This window comes from Chelonoidis abingdonii, chromosome 7 (genome assembly GCF_003597395.2).
Source record: "Chelonoidis abingdonii isolate Lonesome George chromosome 7, CheloAbing_2.0, whole genome shotgun sequence".
NCBI lineage: Eukaryota > Metazoa > Chordata > Testudines > Testudinidae > Chelonoidis > Chelonoidis abingdonii.
Window position 1 is genome coordinate 65,273,781 of NC_133775.1, and position 21,839 is coordinate 65,295,619.

The 21,839-nt window shown below is 45.0% G+C and overlaps 1 protein-coding gene across 1 annotated transcript in view; it reads left to right on the forward strand.

Moving 5' to 3' along the window:
- DNM3 (dynamin 3) overlaps positions 1-21,839 on the forward strand; it is a 327,480-nt gene that overhangs the window by 103,393 nt on the left and 202,248 nt on the right. The window contains 3 exon segments of the mRNA XM_075067972.1: positions 945-1,083; positions 12,273-12,359; positions 19,442-19,512. Of these exon segments, the coding sequence (XP_074924073.1) occupies positions 945-1,083; positions 12,273-12,359; positions 19,442-19,512 (297 nt within the window).

Sequence of the window (21,839 nt, forward strand, 5' to 3'; positions counted from 1 at the left end):
CTGCTTCTTCAGGGTTTTGAATGGATGGGAGAAGGACTTTTGATGTGTTTGGGGATGAAAGGAACTTGGATTATTTATTTTTATGTAACTCTATCCAAATGGTCAGTCCTGTGCAAGTGAGCAGTAGCGCCACTTGTCACTGCTTTTAGATGGTTTTGACTCTGTCTGCTGAAAGTACATGTACATACCTCAAGAGTAGCTTTACAGTATACTTGCACTCAACTTGATGAATTACAGTTGCAGGTTAAGTGGACTTTTTATTTTTTCATTCAGACTCCACATGTTAAAAAAAAACAAAACATTAATTTTCATATTAAATCTTCTGTTTGAAAACAGACCAAGTGAGTGCTGTGCTAGGCCTTGCATGTCATTTTCATCTGACTATTTTTATAGTTGGCCTGTCACCCCCTGAAAATGAAAATGCTGTCTGATAGAAATGCTGGCCAACAATTGCCCATACTGTAGCTGCATGAATGGTGGACCCCTAAGAGATAGTGACTGTGCACTCTCCCTCCATGCTAAACTATTAATTTGAATCTCTAATTCACCATTTTCTTAATCTACACACTCCATAATTCACATGTCAAAACTCAATGGTCTCATTCCATTTCTCAATAATGGTTTAATAACAGAGAAAGTGCTGTATTAAAGTCTAATATCACTAATACTTCATTACTTTTACAAACTAAACTACAGAGCATGTTCTATGAGCTGTTCTCATAACTGAACAGCGCTTGTCAGATGAGTGCATCATGTTTGTTACTAATAAACATATGCTGTATTTAGACTTTTTTAAGCTAGTCATTCATCTTGCAACTTGCAGAATCATTTTGTTTATATCATAATGATGTTTGTGACTCTGCTTTACATTCAATATAAAAAGATGTATTTTTTTCCCTGAAGTCTTTCTTCAGTATCTTACATGTTTTATTATATGTCCACAGAACAGGTTTGTTTACTCCAGACATGGCCTTTGAGGCTATAGTTAAAAAACAGATAGTGAAGCTGAAAGGGCCTTGCTTAAAAAGCGTGGATCTGGTGATGCAAGAGTTAATCAACACTGTCAAGAAATGCACTAAAAAGGTAACTTCTGAATGGGTTCATTAATAGTTGAAGTACACTTGTCAATCTAGTGTTATGGTAGATAATATAATGGGCAAGATGCTTTGCCATGTGGATCTACTCAGAAAAAAGATGCAATGATATGAGATGGTATAGTTCTACATTTGTTACTTAGTTGCTTTCTTATCTAGTTTACTCAGTTTACAAATAAAAAGTTCTGTAATACTGATCTTGGTTTCTAATGCTCAAAATGGCTTGTTTCTAGATCTTGCATCATTGCTAGCGTGGTTTCTGTTCTTTCAGGAAAAAAGAACAGTCAAGTGCTGGCCCCATTTTCACCTGTATAACCATATTGCTGCAGTTGGTGTTGCATGACTGTTACTGAAGGCATAATATAGAGAAAATGGGATCATATAGATGTCCCTTCAAATTAAACTTAATTAACATTTCTGTTGAGGCATAAGCCAGAAAAATCCAGCCTCGGAAGTTGTCTTTGCAGCACTGACAATAGGAAAAAGTAGTAGTTTTTCTTTTGTCACTAAAGAAAGTAGATTAGATTCTAAATATATTCAGAGAGCACTTCTGCTAAGTAAAAAGCATTTTTGCATAGAAACTTTTCAGAGTAGTCCAAGTGGTGAAATACCTGCCTGTGCTGTTTCTCATATATGCAAATCCATAACTCCGCATCATCAACTTTCAAGAGGCTACAAGGTAGACACATGAGAAAATCCAATTTCCCCTTGATTTGCCCACACTTACCCCACTGGGAGTTATGCATGTGGATGGAAGGATGAACTAGTCTGAAGAACTGCAGAATGTATGTAGGAAACAAATCGCTTTGGAAAGAACTGTTGTGCAGTTGGCTTCCCTAAAGCGAATAGTGTGTGTACTCAATAATTAAACCTTAGTTTAAGGTCCTGAAAAGTATAGTATGAATGAATATTCTGGCTGATTGGTCTGCATACAGTGTGTACCTGGGTTTATTTATACTTTTTTAAAAGAAAACCTTATTTTCCTATTGTGACTAAAAAGTTCAGGTTTTAGTGTGGAACTGAATTCAATATAGAAATCAGAAGTTAGTTGTATATGCTTTGTTTATAGGGGATAACATATTCAAGTGTCAGAGTCTGATTTTCAAAAGTGGCTTAGCTTCCTAAGTGCCTTAATCACTTGAAAACTACCTATGGTCAAAAATGGATCCCCAGTGACCACCATTAACTGTGGCTGAAAATGGCTTAGGCCCCAGATAGGGCCAAAGTGCTTTTAATAACAATGATAGAAATCATGTCAGTCTCGCTGTGGTGGGCTTGTCATCTGTCCTTATGTCTTAATCTTGGGAACATCGGAATTTTTGTACTGGATCAGACCAATGGTCTATCTCATCTAGTAGTTTGCCAGTACCAGATACTTCATAGTTTCTTCCTAGTACCCACAGAGTTGGTGGTTGATTTTTGTCTCTGAAATACTCTTGTGTTTATATTCCTTATAATTTGTTACCCAATCTCATAAACGTCTAATCCTCTTTAATCCTAAACTCTTGACCTCAGTCTCCTGTGCCAGAACAATTGTGTTTAAACGTTTCCTTTTAATCAGTTTTAAACGTGTGGTCTTTTTCATGTCCTCTTCTATACAATGAGAGGAGGGTAAATGGGAACTCTTAGTTTATATTCCATATCATTCACTTGTTCTATACCTTTGCTATGCCCTCTCTTATTAGTCCCCTCATTAAACTATACGCTCCTTTAAAAAAAATTGGCTTGTAGGGAGCCCTAGTCTTTTAAACTTCCCCTCAGAAGGAAGTCTTTCTATGTTTCTAATCATTTTCAATGCCCTTCTCTACAACCTGTCTATTTCTGCTAGATTCCTTTCTGAGATGGTAAGAACAGAACACAATATTCAAGGTAAGGGCAGGTTATCAATTTATTTAACGGCAATATTATATTTTCAGTACCCTCTGTTCCTTTCTTAATACAACCTAACTTCATTTTCTTTTGAGACCTCCATTACACGTTAATTGGGTGTCTTCATTGTGCTGTCCTCAGTGATACCTGGATCTTCTTCCTAAGAAGTTATGATTTAGATCCAACCAAGTGTGTGGGCTGTAAAGTGTTCCTTCCAATGTACATCACCTTACATTTCTTTTCCATTAATGTGTTCTACAATAGTTTTGCCTCATGATCTACTTGGCTAGGACTTTTTGTAGTTCTTGGTCTTCTTTTGGCCTGACCAACGTAAATAATGTCATTTGCAAATGTTGTCATTTCACTGATTACTTTCTTGAACAGATCACTGATACCTATTTTAAACACTGGCAGTCCTAGTCCAGATTCTTTGGGCACCCCATGATTAGCATCTTTCTTTGATGCAAGCTGACAGTTTATTTCTTCTATTTGTTTTGTCTCTTAACCAGTTTATAATGATGACAGTTCTTTACGTCAGTATGTTAGATCCCTTAACAGGCTAAGGGATGTTATAAAAGGCTTTTTGAAACATGTAAATAAATACAACTCTCTCCTTTATCCACTTTGTTATTGTCACTCTCAAAGACCAATAGTTCTTCTTTTTCAGAAACATGCTGTTTTGTCTCTATCCTATCCTGTGCCTGTTCATGTTTTATGCTGTTATCTCTCTGATTTCAAACAGTTTGCCTGGCAAGGCATGCTGATCTGTAGCTTTCACAATCTTGTCTTTTTAAGAGAGAGACACAATGTTGGTTTCCTTATGCTCCTCTAATATAGCAGCTTATTTTTAATAGGTTATATTTTCTCAGTAGCTTAGCTACGTCATTCTTGTGTACCTTCAGAACTCGAGGTATACCATATGATCCTGGGGACTTGTTATTTAATTTTGGCTTTCTTCTAGCACCTCTCTTTTGACAGGTCAGTTTCTGACAGCCCTGCATCTTTATTACCTGAAAAGGGTAAGTCCGATGTAAGTATTTCCAAACATAATCTGTGCTGTAGACTGATGCACAGAAGTTGATGGGCAATATGTTCAGAAGCACTTAAGACCAATTTTTCAGAAGCAACTCAGGCACCTTAGGAGACTAATTACCATTTTCTCTCGGGGTGGCCCATCCATATAGGCGAACTAGGCAGTCACCTAGGCTGCCGAATTAAATGGGGCGCCAAATTCAAGGGAAAAAAATTAATCTTTTTCATTTTTTCATTTTTTTTTAATTTAAAAAAACCAAATAAAATAACAAATGTCATTATTTCAATTCCCGTGCATGTACAGAGGGATTATGGATTATAATTCATTTCTCTACATTTCTGAGAATTTATTATATCAAATCTTTTATTTACTGCAAAGGAAATAATATTTTAGTGAATTTTTTTTTTCAATTTGCGACATGAGGTCAAAATGACCCACTCTGCAATTTTGATAAGCAATAACTCAGCCGCAATGAAACACATCTGCCAGCAACAAGAGCTGCAATGCTAGTGACACCCTAACTTGAATATACATCAAGGTTGCATAGCCGGAAATTCATGTGGAGCGGAGAGTCGGCACTGACTCATGAAAATTCAGAAGACATTGATTCTACAGATTTGTGTAGTGAGCTTTAGGCTTTTTCAAGACGACTTAAGAAACATTCCGCTCCTGAAGAAGTACTGAAGTTTTTTTGTGAAAATAAACTCACAGTTTTCCAAACATTTTTATAGCTCTACGCGTTCTTTTAACTTTGCCAGTGTCTGTAGCTACTGGGGAACGTACCTTCTCAAAGTTAAAACTGATAAAAACATACCTGCGCTCAGCAATGGTGCAAGAGAGGCTTTTGGCCTTGCCACAATGTCAGTAGAGCATGAAATAGACGGAAAACTGGGTCTAAAAGAAATAGTGACTGAATTTTCAAAACTTAAAGCAAGAAAAGTCATGTTTTAAGAGCACTGTTTTTTTTTATTTGGAGTATTTTGTAAATACACATTAAAGTTCATTTAAGAGTTTTCTTATTTCTTTCTTGGATGTGATGGTAATGGCAGTTAAAGCAGGATAGCGTAATACGCCTCTACCTCGATATAACGCTGTCCTTGGGAGCCAAAAAATCTTACAGCGTTAAAGGTGAAACCGTGTTATATTGAACTTGGTTAGATCCACCGGAGTGCGCAGCTCCCCTCACCCCCAGAGCATTGCTTTACGTGTTATATCCAAATTCATGTTATATCGGGTGGCGTTATATCAAGGTAGCGGTGTAGATGATTTTGGATTTGTAATAAATAAAAATTATAATTAACATTTTAATGGATTTTTATTTGAAATCTGACTGAAATATCATCTAGCTGTTGTGTACAAATCTATTCTGAAAATGTCATGTCTCTATTTTATCTGATCTCAGAAACATTGGTTTGACAGACAGATGGACAAACCGAATAATTAAGCCTTGTTTTAAAAAAACGCTTAAAACCTCAAAAGGAAAAAAGGGGCAAAATGTTTCTCAGCTTACCAAAGACTTCAGCCTAGATCTGCCCTTGGGGTTTGGGGATGGGGAGCGCTGATTGCATGGTTCGCTTAGGGTGCCAGTTGCTGGCAGCTGGTATAGGGCCGTCCCTGTTGTCTCTTAAAGAGACTTAGGCTCCTGAGTGACTAAGTCAGTTTTGGAAATTGGACTTGAGTGCTTCTGAAAATTTTTATCCATTCACTTTTTCTGCAGTGTCCCTTTCCACCTTGATTTTTCTTTATTCTCCAATAGTGTAGCAGACCCACTGACTCTTATAGACTTCTGCTTCTGAAATACATCATTTCCTTTTCCTTTTGTTTTATTTTTCTGGCTTTGGCTAGCTAGTCTTTTAGTTCCCCTCACTGCCATTTTCAATCTGCCTCACACAGTTTGTTCCTGTTGCTGGGCTTTGCTGCGTTTGAATTCCTGGTTCTTGAAGGATACCTTTTTGGCTTGACACTTCTGTCTTGTACCTTGCTATTCACCCATCTAATCTGAGGGAGATTAAGGGCCCTCTTCTGACAAAAGGTTATTCCTAGTGTAGGCTATTCATTACTATGTCAGTTGTTAACTCTTTAGGTCTGTATACTTAACGGTAGCCATAGGTGGATATATACCTAAAGCGTACTTAGTATGATCTGGCAATTCATATCTTGGTGTTGGCAGATGTAATATTGTAAGCTATGAGAAAATTGCTCTAGCTTTAGTATCAAGTATTCTAGACTGGCTGACACTGTGGGATAATTAAGGGAGGAAACTGCACTAGGTGATATAATGAGTTGCATTTGTTTTTAGCTAATCTGTGTGGGCAGGGCTGATCAAACAGAACAAATTGCCTTTTTAATAATCAGAATAGCTTTAAAATGATTACAGAACCCTGGCACAGAGTACAGTTGTAGATTGTGGTGTTTAAATGTTCCAAGGGAATCAGACTGAACCAGCCAAACTACTAAGAAGCAGGTTGTGCACTGTAGGGCGCTAACTGTAACTCTTTCCCTTATTATAAGCACAGGAAGAGGACAAAATGACTAATGTCCAGTGTCATTTCTGACGGATCCTTCTGTCAGTCTCTTCATTTGGAAAATAGCTTGTAGAGTCTAGGAAATATTTTGAAGATTGTTATGGACTCTTGATGGTGTCTTCTCAAATGTTAATTTCTACTCTGAGTCTGAAGCAGTAAATCTCAGTTAAGATTAAGTAATATATTTGGTTGCATTCTCCTTCATCCTCATCGTCAGTGAAGAATGGGAATGGAATTTGCTTTTGTTCCCAAAGTCATTCTTTTATTGTGCTTCTGAAAACAAACAAAAATCCCTTAGTTCAATGTACTTGTATAATTTAGGTCATAGATTCGGCTTGTGATCATGAGGAACTGCATTATCGCAGTAGAGTATCTTACCCTTGTCACCTGAAGAATTGTTTCTTCAGTGTTTTAGAATGGTAGTTTTTCCTTATCCATTAAATGCAAGAGCTGACACAGTTGCTGAATTGTTGGAACTGGAGGCCTCCTCCAAACCACATCACAATAGCTGTCTATCCTCAATGATTCCTCGATCTTCTTCCTAAGCAGTTACGGTTTAGATCCAGCCAAGTTGTGGGCTGTAAAGTGTTCTTTCCAAAGTACATCACTTAACATTTCCTTTCCATGAATGTGATCTACAATAGGGTTGCCCAATCATCTAGGTTGGCTCGGACTTTCTGTTGGGGAGACAACGTTGGTGAAGTAATGTCTTTTATTGGACCAACTTGTTGGTGAAGGAGACAAGCTTTCAAGATACATTGAGCTCTTCAGGTTGAAAGTTTGTCCCTTTTACCAATAAGAAATTGGTCCAATAAAAGCTATTACCTCACCTGCCTTGTGTAGCAAAGTGACGACTCTCCAGTGTGGCGCCTCCTGCTGGTTGTCCTGGGAATTAGCTCTTCACCAGCTTCAGAGTGCCCCTACTGGCCAGTGTCTTGTCTGCTGCTAGCCTTGTGTCCCTCCTGGACCCTGGTGCCCTTTATCCCTGGGTGCTGCCCCAGCAGTACCCCACCATGCTCTGGGTCTCCCCTCCCAAGGGAACCCCAATCCTCTATCCCCACCTTGCTTCAGTGGCTACTGCCAGTCATCATCTAGCCCCCGCTCACTGGTGCAGACTGCATTCTGTAAACCACTCATCACTAGCAAGGGGGGTTTGGACCAGCTGCCTCTGCCTAACCCCAGGCTACACCTCTGCAGCCCCAGTACCCTGTTGGCCTTGCACAAGGCCTGCAGGCTGGGGAGTTACCAGACTGAAGCTCCTCTTGCCTTTCGCCAGCATCACTCTACTCAGGTACCCATCTCTCCCAGGCAGCCCGGTCCTTCTCTCTCTACAGCTAGAGAGAGACTGACCTAGCTCCTGGCTCACAGCCCTTTTATAGGGCCAGCTGTGGCCCCCCAAATCAGCCTAGCCTTTTTCAGGAGCGGGGCAACTGCCCGCTACACCTTGTCTCCTCGTATCTTGGGACCAACATGGCTACAGCGACTCTGCAAATATCCATTCTTTGATCAGCAGGGAAGGAAATACACGAGATGTGGGCTCATGCCCACTCCATTCTTAAGTGAAAGATGGCATCACAAGTATCTTAGTCCAAGGAGTGCAGCTTAGTATTACTCCCACTGTAGCCCATTTTAAAAGAAATGGTGTCAGAATGAATAGACAAAAAATTGATGTAGAGCGTTAGTGTTGCCAGTTACTGCACCTCAGAGGTCTAAAGGATTATAGAACAAGGCCTGAGTGCTCTCTCTCACCTCCCATAGGATGACAAGGCAGAATTAAGATTTTGCTGAGTATGAAAATGGCAAGCTTTGCTGCTTGTGATGCATTAATAAGATTAACACTCAACTCAGGGCATCAGGATTCCAACAGTAGGTTCAGAAAAAGTTCTTGGGTGGAACTTTCAGAAGTGCCCAAGTGACTTAAAGTGCAAATCCCATTGAAAATTATTGGGACATATGCTCCTAAGTCACATAAGCACGTCTGAAAATCCCACCCATTGTGGGGTTGGGATTGAGATTTCTTTGACTAAAATTGAAGAAAAGCACTGTCTTCCTTAAATCCATTAGGACAATTTTTCAGTTTTTTCACTCCTCTCAAGGCTCAGAGGAAGTCCCACTTGGGAAAACATCCACTCAAGTAAACCAGTAACATTGGTTAACTTGTTTGAAGCTATGATTTGCATTGCATGGTCTATGAGTACCACCTTGAGACTCACAGCAGCTGCCACACGGTGGAGCCTTCTAGGGATCTGAAACTTTGGAATAATTTACAGCAGCACATACTAAAGCCATGAGTAGAGAAATTATTCAGCTATAGGAGAAAGAGGAGAACTGAAGCCTCCTCTTCCCACCTGCTGGAAGGAGCAGTTTGGCAGCAGGACATGCGCATGCATGAGGTAGCCTGTGTGTTGTTTAGCATCTTTTGGTTAAGCACACACATACATAGCTTAATGGGAACATCAGACTGTATATTAGTATATAGGAATTGCATGCAAATAACTTGCCTTCTTTCTAGTTTTCTGTTGAATTATGATATGTAAATGAAGGGCAAAATCCTTATCACTTATTTACATGAGACATCACGACTGTTATTCCTGTGCATGTGCACAAGTTCTCATTGATTCTGCTAGGAGAGTATCTCTATCTCTAAACAGATCTGTCCCTGTGGATCTATGAGAGTAGTTTTGTCCAAGATGATTCCATACTCTTGGATAGTGCGTGCCCCTTTGGCATCCAAGTTGGAACCCTCTAGAGACCCTGCTTTGGTGCATCTAAATGTTTGGAGACTGAGTATAAAGAAATCATGGCCCTGATTCCTCTCAGTTCTTCACTGATCATTGCTGCCTTGAGCTTGGAAATCCTGGGTCCTCTTTTCCTTTTTTGCAGTGCCACTGGTTTTAGGTTTTTAATTGTTAGTAGTTAGCCTTGATGATTATACTATTTTAGTTTTTAAAAAACACTGCTTTATTTGTGTGTGTGTGTGTGTGTGTGTGTACACACACACACACAGAGTTCACACACACACACACACACACACACACACAGAGTTGTCTAGTCAGTGTTAGGGGCTGAACTGGTGGTGTGGTTTTGGCAAGTGCCATCTGGTTCCTTGAGTCTGGTAATCTGTTTCATTAAGTTTAGTTCTGATGGACTTGAGGCAGTGGGGACTTAAATGGATGTGCTGCTTTTGAAGAAAATTATTTAGCTCAACAGATTTACTTTTTTCTGTCTCTAAGAGAAGGATACTCTCCAAAGGATTTTCAATTTGTGTGGCCTTTACTGCTTATGCCTGCACAGAGTGAGAGATCTCCCTAACATAGCTTTTATTAGAGGAAGTCTTTTAGGTTCTCCCCCTCACCCAAAGAGCCAGCCTCTGTTTTAGATTAGGGTTAGCCAAGTCAATGTGCAAATGCAGCTTCTGGTGTCCATAGCACTCAAACAGCAACTGATGACCCCTTCTGAAATCCATGAATGTAATCATTCACCCATTTGTGGATCAGACAGTGAAGGAAATGTGTGTTTATTCTTATGTTTCCTTTAGTGAAATTGGCATAACAGCACACAGGAACCTGACTGCAGAAATGCAAGAGTCTTTTATCAGCTTTTTCATATCTCTTGTCAAAGAGTCAGGATCAGGTTCTTCACCACCATCTGAAATCTTTGCTGGCCTAGAGATTTGGCTAATTGCTTTGGCTGATTGTTTGCAAGAACAATCATTCTTTAACACATCATTCTGAAAAATCATAGATATCTTTGATAATGACCTAACCAGGAAAAAGCAAAGATTTTCACTGTGAACTTTCAGCAAGAATACTGTTCTTTTGTTCCCTTCATTTTGGCCCATTTGGAACAGATAGTCACATGTAATCAAACTGATGATGATGGAGTCTCCTATCGAGTTTGATGGATGAGTAACAGTCATTTATCATGGGTCTTGAGATGAGATCAGTGATCAATTTTTGCCCTACCGCCCTGGCTGCAAGTGTCACAGGTGAAAACACTAGAAGATGAATGTGCACTGCTTTTAGCTTTATATCTTGTATGTTTCTCCTTGGTTGCAGCAATCCATGAGCTCTTGAAGTCTTCCAGTCTGAGGTGGCAGAGCTGCTGCCATTGGGTCCTATTGTGGGTTAAGAGCTCTAAGGTATTTGAGGTGCTCATTTCAAGATTGGAGGTTGGCTTTCAGAGGGTCATTGTAATGCTTCCCTGGTTTGCCCCAAAATGAGTTCCAATCTCTAATTCACCATAGAAGACAGCTTTCGGTGTTGTATTCTCAGACATATGGTTCACATGACTGCACCATCTCAGCTGCGCTCTCACTGTAAAAGATTCAGTGCCTACATAAATGACAAATATTTGTTACCACTTATACATTCTGGATTAGTCTGGAGTACAGTCATTCTATTTTGAAGCCATATCTGCATATCATCCTCCACTTCACTGATCTTTTAATACTTGCATTTTTTGATACCTACTATTGTTAAAAGATACTTGAAGACACTGGTTCATGTCTTCCCACCTACTTATGAGTCATCACCTTATTGGCACTGAAATCTAATACTGAGAATTGATGGAATTGTTATTTCAGTCTTTGAGAGAATGTTCCCAACTATCTACCTACCTCTGAAAATTGTATTACTTGTGATTATAACATTAAGCACAAGAGTCATTGAGAACCAAGCCCTGATGTCAGAGGGGATCATGTGTCTGCTACCCAAATTGCTGACTAAGGCCACATGAACTTCACCTAAATCAGTCTATCTGTATGCCCAATGTGCTTCTGTAAACCTCACAGCTTGCCAAGGGAGGCTGGGCTTGAACAAATTAGATGTGAAAATGGCCTTGAGCTGCTTTTTCAATAGCATTTAAACCCACAAAAGCCTCTGAATTCATACTGTATGGAGATAGACAATCTCTGGGAGAAGACTAATTGATACAAATTTGTATGAAGACTCATTGAGACCTTACTAGTATATCAATACATGATTGACTTAGTATATGACCTGCCAGTTTTAAAGCAGTTTCTGTAACAAGTCAGAGAAACTCCTCTATTTCAGAGGCTTAAAGATGCTCACTGGAGCTCAAGTCATGCATTTATTTGGAATTTTCAGAACGATCAGATACTCAGTTTGGGAGAGCAGCCCTGAACAATTTCTGCAGCATAGTTTGTCTCAGCCCTCCTCTGGAGAAGTTTGCTGTGGATAATTAATCTTCAATGAGTGGAGAACAGCTATATAGCCAATAATCAAAGGAGAAAGGAAAGTTCCTTAGAATCATAGAAGATTAGGGTTGGAAGAGATCTCAGGAGGTCATTTAGTCCAACCCCCACACTTAGCAGTATGTTGTTCTTGAAGTACTTATATAGATCTACTCTCTCCATCCTCCTTTCTTATATTTTGGGAGAGCTTTGATGTAGATTTGGATTAAGAGAACAGGAGTCGATGCTTTTGAGCTGCAGTTCCATGTTTGCTCTCATTACAAACATTCAGTTCTGCAAAGGAACATGCACTCAAAATGGGCACTACTTTCTTGAGCATTCCGTGAAGCAAATAGGCATGCAAGTTCCCAGAGTTTGGATCTATACATATTATATTAAACTACCCTTACTGGTAAGTACGCTTCCTGGGGTCTTGTTAACTTTAGTACAGTGTTTACAAAACTTACTTCTATCCAGACACTAGTGTAGATTCTCCATTTGTACCCTTTTAACATCACTCAGCAAGTTTTTAAATTCCTCCCCATTTTGCCTTACAGCTGGCGACCTATCCAAGGCTATGTGAGGAAACGGAAAGGATTGTTGCTGGCCACATTCGAGACAGAGAGGAGAAGACCAAGGAACAGGTGGGAATAAACATGAAATCTGGTGGGTTGAGAGTGATGAAGGACAAGAACCATTTTTGAAAAGCCTTAGCCATGGTAAATTGCTTGTGTCAAAAGTGTAACAGACATTGGCGTATTAGATGTTGGAGAGGTGGGGAATGGAGAGAGGTTCTAGAGAAGGGAGGGAAGGAGACCAGCGCTGTTCCAAAGACCCTACTTTAATCTGCCAGTCGCAAATGGGAGCAGAAAATGTGGATGACCTACACCATCAGCAGAACCAGAGTAACAACTCCTCTTCTAATCCCACTTGCAGACAGTGGATAGGACATGGCCAAGGAAAAGGGACAATCTCTTGCAACCATAATAGCCCTCTGGGCTTACTAGCAGCTGACCTAATTTAAAACAGCCCTCTGGCTTCTCATGGAGCCTTGAGGAGCCTCGAACCCTATGGAGCTTGAAAGGGCTGCATGGTATCCTGTTCCCTTCCTCTCAGTCAATATTATAGATATTTACTCCAAGTCTTAATCACACAAGTTATTGATCTTGTGCCTTGGCGGAGCTTTTAATCAGCACAACCAAGTTTTCCAAACTTTGGAAGAAAAGGATACAGGTAACTTGGAATAACTGCTCCCATTTTTCTTTTCCTTGTTTTTCTTCGAGTGATTGCTCATGTGCGCATGCTCGCCACGGGCACTGGTGCCAGAAGTTTTTCCCCTAGCAGTACTCGTGGGGGGAGGAGTGCCCCCCACGAGCCCTGGAGTGGCACCTGCCTGGCACGGTATAAGGGGAGCTGTGTGCTCCCCCCAACCCTCAGTTCCTTCTTGCCGCCAGTGAAGGTGTGTCAGAACTGCTCAGCTCCAGCTTTGCTGCAGCTTGTCCCCAGAACTGTTAATCCGTTCATTAGTACCTGTAGTCAGTTAGTTTAGTTAGTTAGTGAATCTGGGCCAGGGCATGCCCTGCGCCCCGAGATTTAAGTCGTGTGGCTCTTGTAGGCACTCTGTGCCAAGGAGTTACTTGCACACGGACTGTCTGCGTTGCTTGGGAGAAACCCATATCAGTGAAAGGTGCAAGATCTGCAAGTCGTTCAAGCCTCGGACCCAAAAAGAAGGGGACATTAGGCTCTGTGCCATCCTGATGGAGTCAGCGCCGGCCTCGACCCCAGCACACCGCTACGAACTGGTACCCAGCACCATGGCGTCAGTACGCGGAGACCCTCCAGTACCATTGACTAGTTGGTGCACTGCTCCCCATCCATGGGGCACATCAAGAGGACCGGAAAGACTCCCTCTTCGCAACGGCACCGAGGGAAGTCTGGGACAGAGGCTAGGCCCATGTCAGGCAGCCCTCGATCCCCACCGGGCCCTAGGCCTCTGACTGATGTTGAGCGGAGTAACCTGGTCTCTTTGGAGCAGGCCTCTCCAGATGTCCAGATACCATCTATGCCCAAAGCTCTCCAGGCAGCCAGCAGCGTCATGTCCATGTCGGCCCCCATGCTCCAGGGGCAAGCCGCCGCTGGGATCACCACAGTTGCCAGCAGCCCGGTACCAGTCTCAGTTGAGGGAATGTTCCCAACACTGCTCACTGCCCAGCAACCGTTCTAGGCTCAGGCCATGTGGATCGCCCTCAACGCCCACCAGACGTCTGGATTGGTACCGTCCGACCAGTACTCCCGGCACTGCTTGTCTTCGCGGAGCAAATATCGACAGGACGTGGTGGACGTTGCCAATGGTCCTTGTCTCGAAGGAGGTACCGCAGTTTGTTGCTGTGTGACCGTCGATGCTATTCCCGCTCGGACTCCTGCTCCAAGTCTCTGAACAGCCGGCCCTGCCGGTGCCTCAGCAAGTGCAGTGGCACTGAGCTTCATGGTCAGCCCAGTGGTACCAGTGGGCACTGTGGCCTCTGGTGTAGCCCCTGGTGGGGACTTGCTTGGTGACCAGGGTGTCGGAAGCACCGTCGGCCTCCATCCCTATATCGCTAAGAAAGGAATCACTGGGACCCGTGTCCTCAGCACCATGCCCAGAGTCTGACTGGGTGGTGGATCCTCCAGTGCCGGCCGACACCCAAAGCACCACACTGACCTCCTCGCCCTATCCAGAGGAGCTGATTTTGGCCCCGTCCCCTTCCGTCCCACAGGAGGACTATCGGACCCACCAAGACTTCTTAAAAAGGGTGGCAACGAGCCTCCACCTCCAAGCAGAGGAGATGGAAGAGCCCTCAGACTCCCTGTTCAATGTGCTGTCCTCCTTGGCATCAGACAGGGTGGCCTTGCCGCTCCATGAAGGGGTGGCAAGAATTTCAAATGCCCTGTGGCAAACACCAGCCTCATTGGCTCCCATCTGTAAGAAGGTGGAATGCAGTACTTTGTACCCACTAAGGGGCACGAGTGTTTGTATACCCAACCAGTGCCCAACTCCTTGGTAGTCGAGTTGGTGAACCACAGGGAACGGCAGCGGGAGCCAGCCCCAACCCCTAAAAACAAAGACTCTTGGAGGCTGGATATTTTCGGGAGAAAAGCTTATTCATCGTCAAGCTTCCAACTAAGAGTTAGGAAACCATCAGGCTCTTCTGGGTCACTATGAATTTAATCTCTGTGGATCCTCCCCAAGTTCAAGGACTCCCGCCGGGAGCATGATAAAAAGGAGTTTAAGGCACTCATGGAGGAAGGGGCAGCGGCCCCAAGGGCATCCCTGCAGGCCGCTTTGGATGCAGCAGACATGGCCGCATGGTCCATGGCCTCGGCGGTGTCTGTGAGACGAGCATCATGGCTCCTGCTCTCTGGGCTGTCCAACGAAGTGCAGTTGTCAATGCAGGATCCCATTTCGATGGAAAAGGTCTGTTTGCTGAGGAAACAGACACAAGGCTGCATGGCGTGAAAGACCCCCAAGTTCAAGCCGTAGCAGGCTCCTGCCCAGGCCACCCTCCCGAAGTATGAGGCTGCCTATAAGAAGCAGCGGGACTATAGAAAACGCCCGCAAAGGCAGTCTCGGCCTGCCTCCCAGTCTGGGTCCTGTAAGGGCAAGCAGGCGGGTAAAAGGTGTTTTTTGACAGGACCCTTCGGGGTACCCTGCCAGCTCTCAGCAGGGATCCACCCCTAATAAAGGTCCATTTTTCCAATTGGTTGTGTGCTCACCTCAAACCGATGGGTCCTCAACACCATCTCCCAAGGTTAGACCCTTCAGTTTACCTCTTCCCCGCCCAAGCCCCCTTCCCCTTGGGGGACCCATCGCATGAGGCTCTGCTTGAGCAGGAGGTCGGGTGGCTCCTGGAACTAGGAGCGATGGAGGTGGTGCCAAAGGAGTTCCTGGGCAAGAGGTATTACTCCTGGTAGTTCCTTATCCTGAAGGCCAAAGGGGGACTCAGGCCCATCATGGACCTGGGAGGCCTGAATCAGTACATGGTGAAACTCAAGTTCTGCATGATTTCCCTGGCTTCTATCATCCCCTCCCTGGATTCCGGGGACTGGTACGCTGCTCCGTTTCGGGGTGTGACAGAATCACTACCAATTCACAGTCCTTCTTTTTGGTCTATCCACAACTCCGAGGGTCTTTACAAAATGCGTGTCAGTGGAAGTGGCCTACCTCAGATGCCGGGGGGTCCAGATATTCCCCTATCTGGATGACTGCCTGGTCAAGGGCACCTCCCGAACGCAGGTGAGGGATCATGTGTCACTCCTCCTGTCCACGTGCACTGCCCTGGGCCTGTTGGTAAACAACTCCAAGTCCACGTTGGTCCTGGTCCAATGCATAGAGTTTATCGGGGCACTCCTGGATGCAGCATCGCCCAGGGCCTCTCTCCCCCCAGACAGGTTCGAGACCCTGAAAGGGCTCATCGACTCGATCGCAAGGTTCCCGGTGATGACAGCCAGGGCTTGCCTGTAGCTGCTAGGTTATACGTCGGCATGCACGTTTGCGGTCTGCCACACCAGACTCAGGATGATGCCCCTCCAGCTCTGGCTGGCCTTGAAGTTCTCCCAGTCACGGACAGACTGGCCAAGGTCTTCATCGTGCCAAACTCAGTGATCACCTACCTACGGTGGTGGTCCGCCCCAAGCAATATGCTCCAATGTGTCCCGTTCAGGGACAGGGCCCGTTGTTGGAGCTGGTGTCCCATGCATCGGACTTGGGCTGGGGGGTCCATGTGGGGAATTTTCAGACCGAAGGCCTGTGGTCTCTGCAAGACCTAACTCTTCATATAAACGTGAAGGAACTCAGGATGGTGCAACTGGCTTGTATGGCCTTCTGCTCACACCTGAAGGGCAAGGTAGTCAGGGTTCTTACGGGTAACATGACCTCAGTGTTCTACATCAACAGGCAAGGCGGGGCCCAATCTTCTGCTACGAAGGCCTCAGTCTGTGGGACTTCTGTATAGCTCACAACATCCACCTAAAAGCCTTTCACTTGCTGGGCTCCCGGAATGTGAGGGCGGATCGCTTGAGCAGAGACTTTTCCTCTCAGCATGAGTGGTCTCTACATCAGGAAGTGGCCCACCAGCTCTTCTGAAGGTGGAGAACTCCCCAGGTGGACCTATTTATGACCCAGCAGAACTGACTATGTCCCCAGTTCTGCTCCGAGGGGGCCTAGGGATGGGCACTATCTCCAATGCCTTTATCCTATCCTGGTCAGGCCAGCTTCTCTATGCCTTTTCTCCATTCCCTCTGATCAGCAGAGTCCTGGAGAAAATAAAGATGGACAAAGCCAGGGTCCTCCTCATTGCCCCGGCATGGCCCAGGCAGCACTGGTACGGGACCCTCTCGGGCCTGGTGGTGGCTCTGCTGTGGTCGTTGCTGCTCCACCCGGACCTGCTCTCTCAGGACCAGGGCCACCTCCTCCACCCCAACCTGGCAGCTCTTCACCTGACCGCGTGGCTGCTCAGTGGCTAGGTGGTGAGGAAAAGACATACTCAGAACAGGTTCAGCATGTCTTCCTTGAAAGTAGACGGCCCTCCACTCGCGGCTCCTACATGGCGAAGTAGTCTCGGTTTTCTAGGTGGGTGGCGGACCAAGGTGTGTCCCCAACGGCATCTCTGATCCAGCTTATCCTTGATTACCTCCTCCACCTGAGAGCCCAGAGACTGGCGCCCTCATCAGTCAGGATGCTCCTGGCGGCCATAGCAGCCTTCCATCCATCGGTGCAAGGACACACTGTGTTCTCCCATACTATGACCAGCCGGTTCCTTACGGGTTTGGACTGGCTTTACCCATATTCTAAGCCCCTGGTCCCACAATGGGACCTGAATCTGGTGCTGGCTCGTCTTACATGGTCCCATGGTTTGAACCATTAGCCACGTGTTCCTGGTCTCACCTCTCATGGAAGGTGGCCTTCTTGGTTGCTTTTGCATTGGCCAGGCAGGTCTTGGAGCTCAGGGCCCTGACCTCCGAGCCGCCATATACAGTCTTTCATAAGGACAAGGTCCAGCTCCGCCCACACCCCTTGTTCCTCCCGAAGGTGGTCTCTGCCTACCACGTGGGTCAGGACATTTTTCTTCCAGTCCTCTGCCTCAAGTCTCACGTGACTAGTGAGGAGCGCCGTCTCCACACGCTTGATGTGAGGCAGGCTCTGGCTTTCTACCTCGAGCGGAACAAGCCATTCAGAAAGTCCTCACAACTTTTTGTTGCCTCGGCTGAGCACGCGAGAGGCCAGCCGATTTCCACTCAGCGGCTCTCCAACTGGATCACTTTGTGCATCTGCTCCTGTTATGAGCTGGCGGGTATCCCCCTGCTGCCCATTGTGAGGGCGCACATGACTCAGGTGCAACCTCGTCAGCTGTCTTCGTGGCCCATGTCCTTATACAGGACATTTGTAGGGCCGCCACATGGTCTTCGGTTCACATGTTCACCTTGCGCTATGTGATAGTCTCCCAAATCAGGCATGATGCTGGGTTTGACAGGGCAGTACTCTGTCCTGAGAACCTGTGAACTCCTACCCACCTTCAGAAAGTACAGCTTGGAATCACCTATTGTGGAATACAGATGAGCAATCGCTCGAAGAAGAAAAGACAGTTACCTTTTCGTAACTGGTGTTCTTGGAGATGTGTTGCTCATGTCTATTCCACATCCTGCCCTCCTTCTCCTCTGCTGGAGTTGTCTGGCAAGAAGGAACTGAGGGTAGGGGGAGGGCACAGCTCCCCTTACACCACGCCAAGCAGGTGCCACTCCAGGGCTTGTGAGGGGTGCTACCCCTCTATGGGTACTGCTAGGGGAAAAACTTCCAGCACTGGTGCACATGGTGAGCACGCACACCTATTGTGGAATAGACATGAACAACACATCTCGAAGAACACCAGTTGCAAAAAGGTAACTGTCTTTTTCCTTCCTCTCATGTGCCCAGAGATGAGCAAAAAATATCAGCTTCCTATGTATGTGAATTCAGAGAGCTTCTAATTTCTTTTTGTTCAAGTTATATGCAAATCTGAGAGAGTCCAGGCACAGACAGTGTTAAAATAGGTGATTGTGATACATGTACCTATCCTTTACTTATCCTGTTAACAGTTACTGTATTAAAATCGGTCAGGCTAGTACGGAGACATTCAGAAGGCCCAAGTCGGAGCCACTCAGCTCCCATTGACTTTCAGTGGAAGTTGGGCTTTATTCCCCCTTGAGGAATAAAAAGAACATATCTTTGTGGGGTACAGTGTTCTGGGATCTCTGCAGTGGCAATCGTACAAATTTTTGGTGAAATGAAAGGGGTTTAAAAATATTGGACTTCATGAGAAGAACCAATTACACAAGAAAAGGAGCAAAATTGTGTAGTCTAGTGGTATAGGACTTGGTGAAGAGGATTGTTTGATGCAATGTCCAGGCACAATAAGGCTTCAGTAGTAAAGGCAGGGGCGGCTCTAGCTTCTTTGCTGCCCCAAGCATGGCAGTCAGGCTGCCTTGGCAGCTTGCCTGCAGGAGGTCCCCGGTCCCACGGATTCGGCATACCCGCCACTGAATTGCCGCCGAATCTGTGAGCAATGTTCCATTATAGCATAGTTTGCTAAATAACTAAAGAAACATATGGGATTTAGTAGGTAGTACTGCTTTGGCCTGAATAAGTGTAAAAGACAATATTCAATAATGCAGCAAACTCAAATCTTCTTTTCCCTTTTTTTCTTCCTGGTAGGTACTGCTGCTAATTGATATCCAGGTATCTTACATCAATACCAACCACGAAGACTTCATTGGCTTTGCAAAGTATGTATACAGAGACTTTATTATACAGATACACTGTTAATTTCCCCTTGTTACCGATTTAAGGAAAAAATAGCCTGAAACATTTAGAATGGTGGATATGCCTACTGCCAACCTTGAGACATGCAAATAGAGTGTAATGCAGTTCACTATTCACTGCTGGGCACCTCCTGGTGGTTCATCTGGGGATTAGCTCTCGACCAGTCTGACGCCCTGTATGCCTTCATTTGCCCACCCTGTAGTGTGTCTGTCTCTGGACTCAGATTATTTCCTCTTTGTGACTCAGGGTTCTCCCTCTTCATGGCTTGGCCCTCTGGCCAGGTCACTATAGTAGTTCTTCTGTGGTATCAGAGTCCCACTGGATGAACCATCTCAGACAGTCTTCCCATCCACTGCCCCAACTGTGCCACTTCTCCAGTGGCTGGCAGTGGAACCCAGGCCCATCCACTGCTTCGGGTTCCAGTCCAGGGACCCTAAACCTAGCAACCACGGTCTGTGCAAGCTCGGACCCTGTTGCTCTTTCCGTGGGCTCTTTCCTACCTCTCTTCTGTCTTCTCCCCCTACCCCCTTCGGGTTACCACTGGAGCTTTCTCTGTTCCATATGGTGATCTCACCTCTTCTCAGGTTGTTCCCAGTGTCTGTATTCTGAGGCAGGATCCCTGGGGATACTTCTCCTGGGATTCCTCCTTGTCTTTTGTTAACTGCCATCATCTCTAGGGAGTGGCGCCCAGTTCTTTCCTGCTGCCCCCTCTTGCTCTCTACTTCCTGGTTTTATACAGCTCAGTCTGCCCCTGCCCTGCTGGGCTTTATTTCTTTAGTCTCTTCAACTCAGCCAGCCCTGACTCTCCTCCAGGGGCAGCCTGCCATGGGGTTAATTGGCCCTTTTTTCCCTACTCAGGCCTAGTGTGGTGTGGACACCCCATCACATAGAGACTCACCCTCAGGACAGTTAATACTTGACTGTGCCCCCTACTGTAGGTCTAGACTGGATTCTCTTTCTTTGTCCTAGCTTGACTTCAGGGCTCACTGGAAGTGCATCCCTTGACTTGGAACTGCGTCTCTCACCTCTTATAGAATCATAGAAATGTAGGGCAGGAAGGAACCTCAAGAGGTCTCAAGTCCAGTCCAGCCTAGCCTCTTGACCTTGATCTGTGTGTCTCTGGAGACAGCTTTTGATGCATGGATGCCTTTGGTGCAGCCGTTACTGGTAGCATTGGGGCACAGTTGCCAATACAGATTTTAGCAACATTGATTTAGTACTCACTGCACTGCACAGACAGTGAGACTGCTGAAAATGAGCAAGACTGCTGTTTGGATACAGAGGATAATAGTAGCAGAAGCCAAGAACTACCTCCGAGGGAAGAGGAGAAAGATAATTCTCTCCAGTATCGGCTGATCCTTTTTTCCATTTAATTGAACAGGTTGTTAAGATTTCTTCTTTTGATGTGCAGACAATCCAGGAAAACCCCAAGGCTGTGATTTTGAGGTGTCTGGCCTCATTCCCAGATGATGTAACAAGTGCTCCTCTTCCATCTTAGACTCTACCAGTTGGTGAGGTTTGGCAGCTACTTCATACCATTCTGGATGTCTCCAAGATGGTTATTGGAAAATGGAGGGATATCCTCAGCTTATTTCTCCCTCTCTCTCCGAAAGATTATGATGATGGAGGCAGCCGCAATCATGATAGTGCCATAGCATGACTCCAGAGGCTAGGATGGCCTTGGACGCAGAATTTTTCATTCTGTGATTGTCAGCTCACATTGGGAACAACAATACGTGTTCTATATGGGAAAACACCAGTTCAAGCTGTGGAAGAAGGTTTGCACCGTGTACCCTCCACCTCCAAGGGTGTGGAGCAAAGAGTTTGTAAGAAACTGACTTACGAGGGAGTGGACAAAGCCAGGGTGTGGCTATCCTTTGGTGATACAACAGTGGGGACAGCTATCTGTGCCACTGATGCTTGCGGACACATTCTTGCATTTACTAGGCCTTTGTATGATGGTTTCACCAGAAGCTTCAGGACCATGAAACTTCGAAGATGGGGGGAAATGGATGATAGTCTTATGAAAGCTGAGATAATTAAATCTGTCCTTCATTCTCTCAGGTTATCCTCCCCTCTTCCTCCTCCTCCTCTTTCTTTTATCTTCTAAGGAAAGCACCTGCCAAGAAACCAGCACATACATATGCTCTGGATTCTGTGGTGCCCAGTGCGTGCAAAGTCAGTTCACTCTGCCTTCCTTCTGGAAGAAGACTCTAGGTTTCTGAATTCTGGAGCGACTAGCCAGCCTGTCTTGTAGTCTCTTACTATTTATCATGCAAGGCCCTTCTTG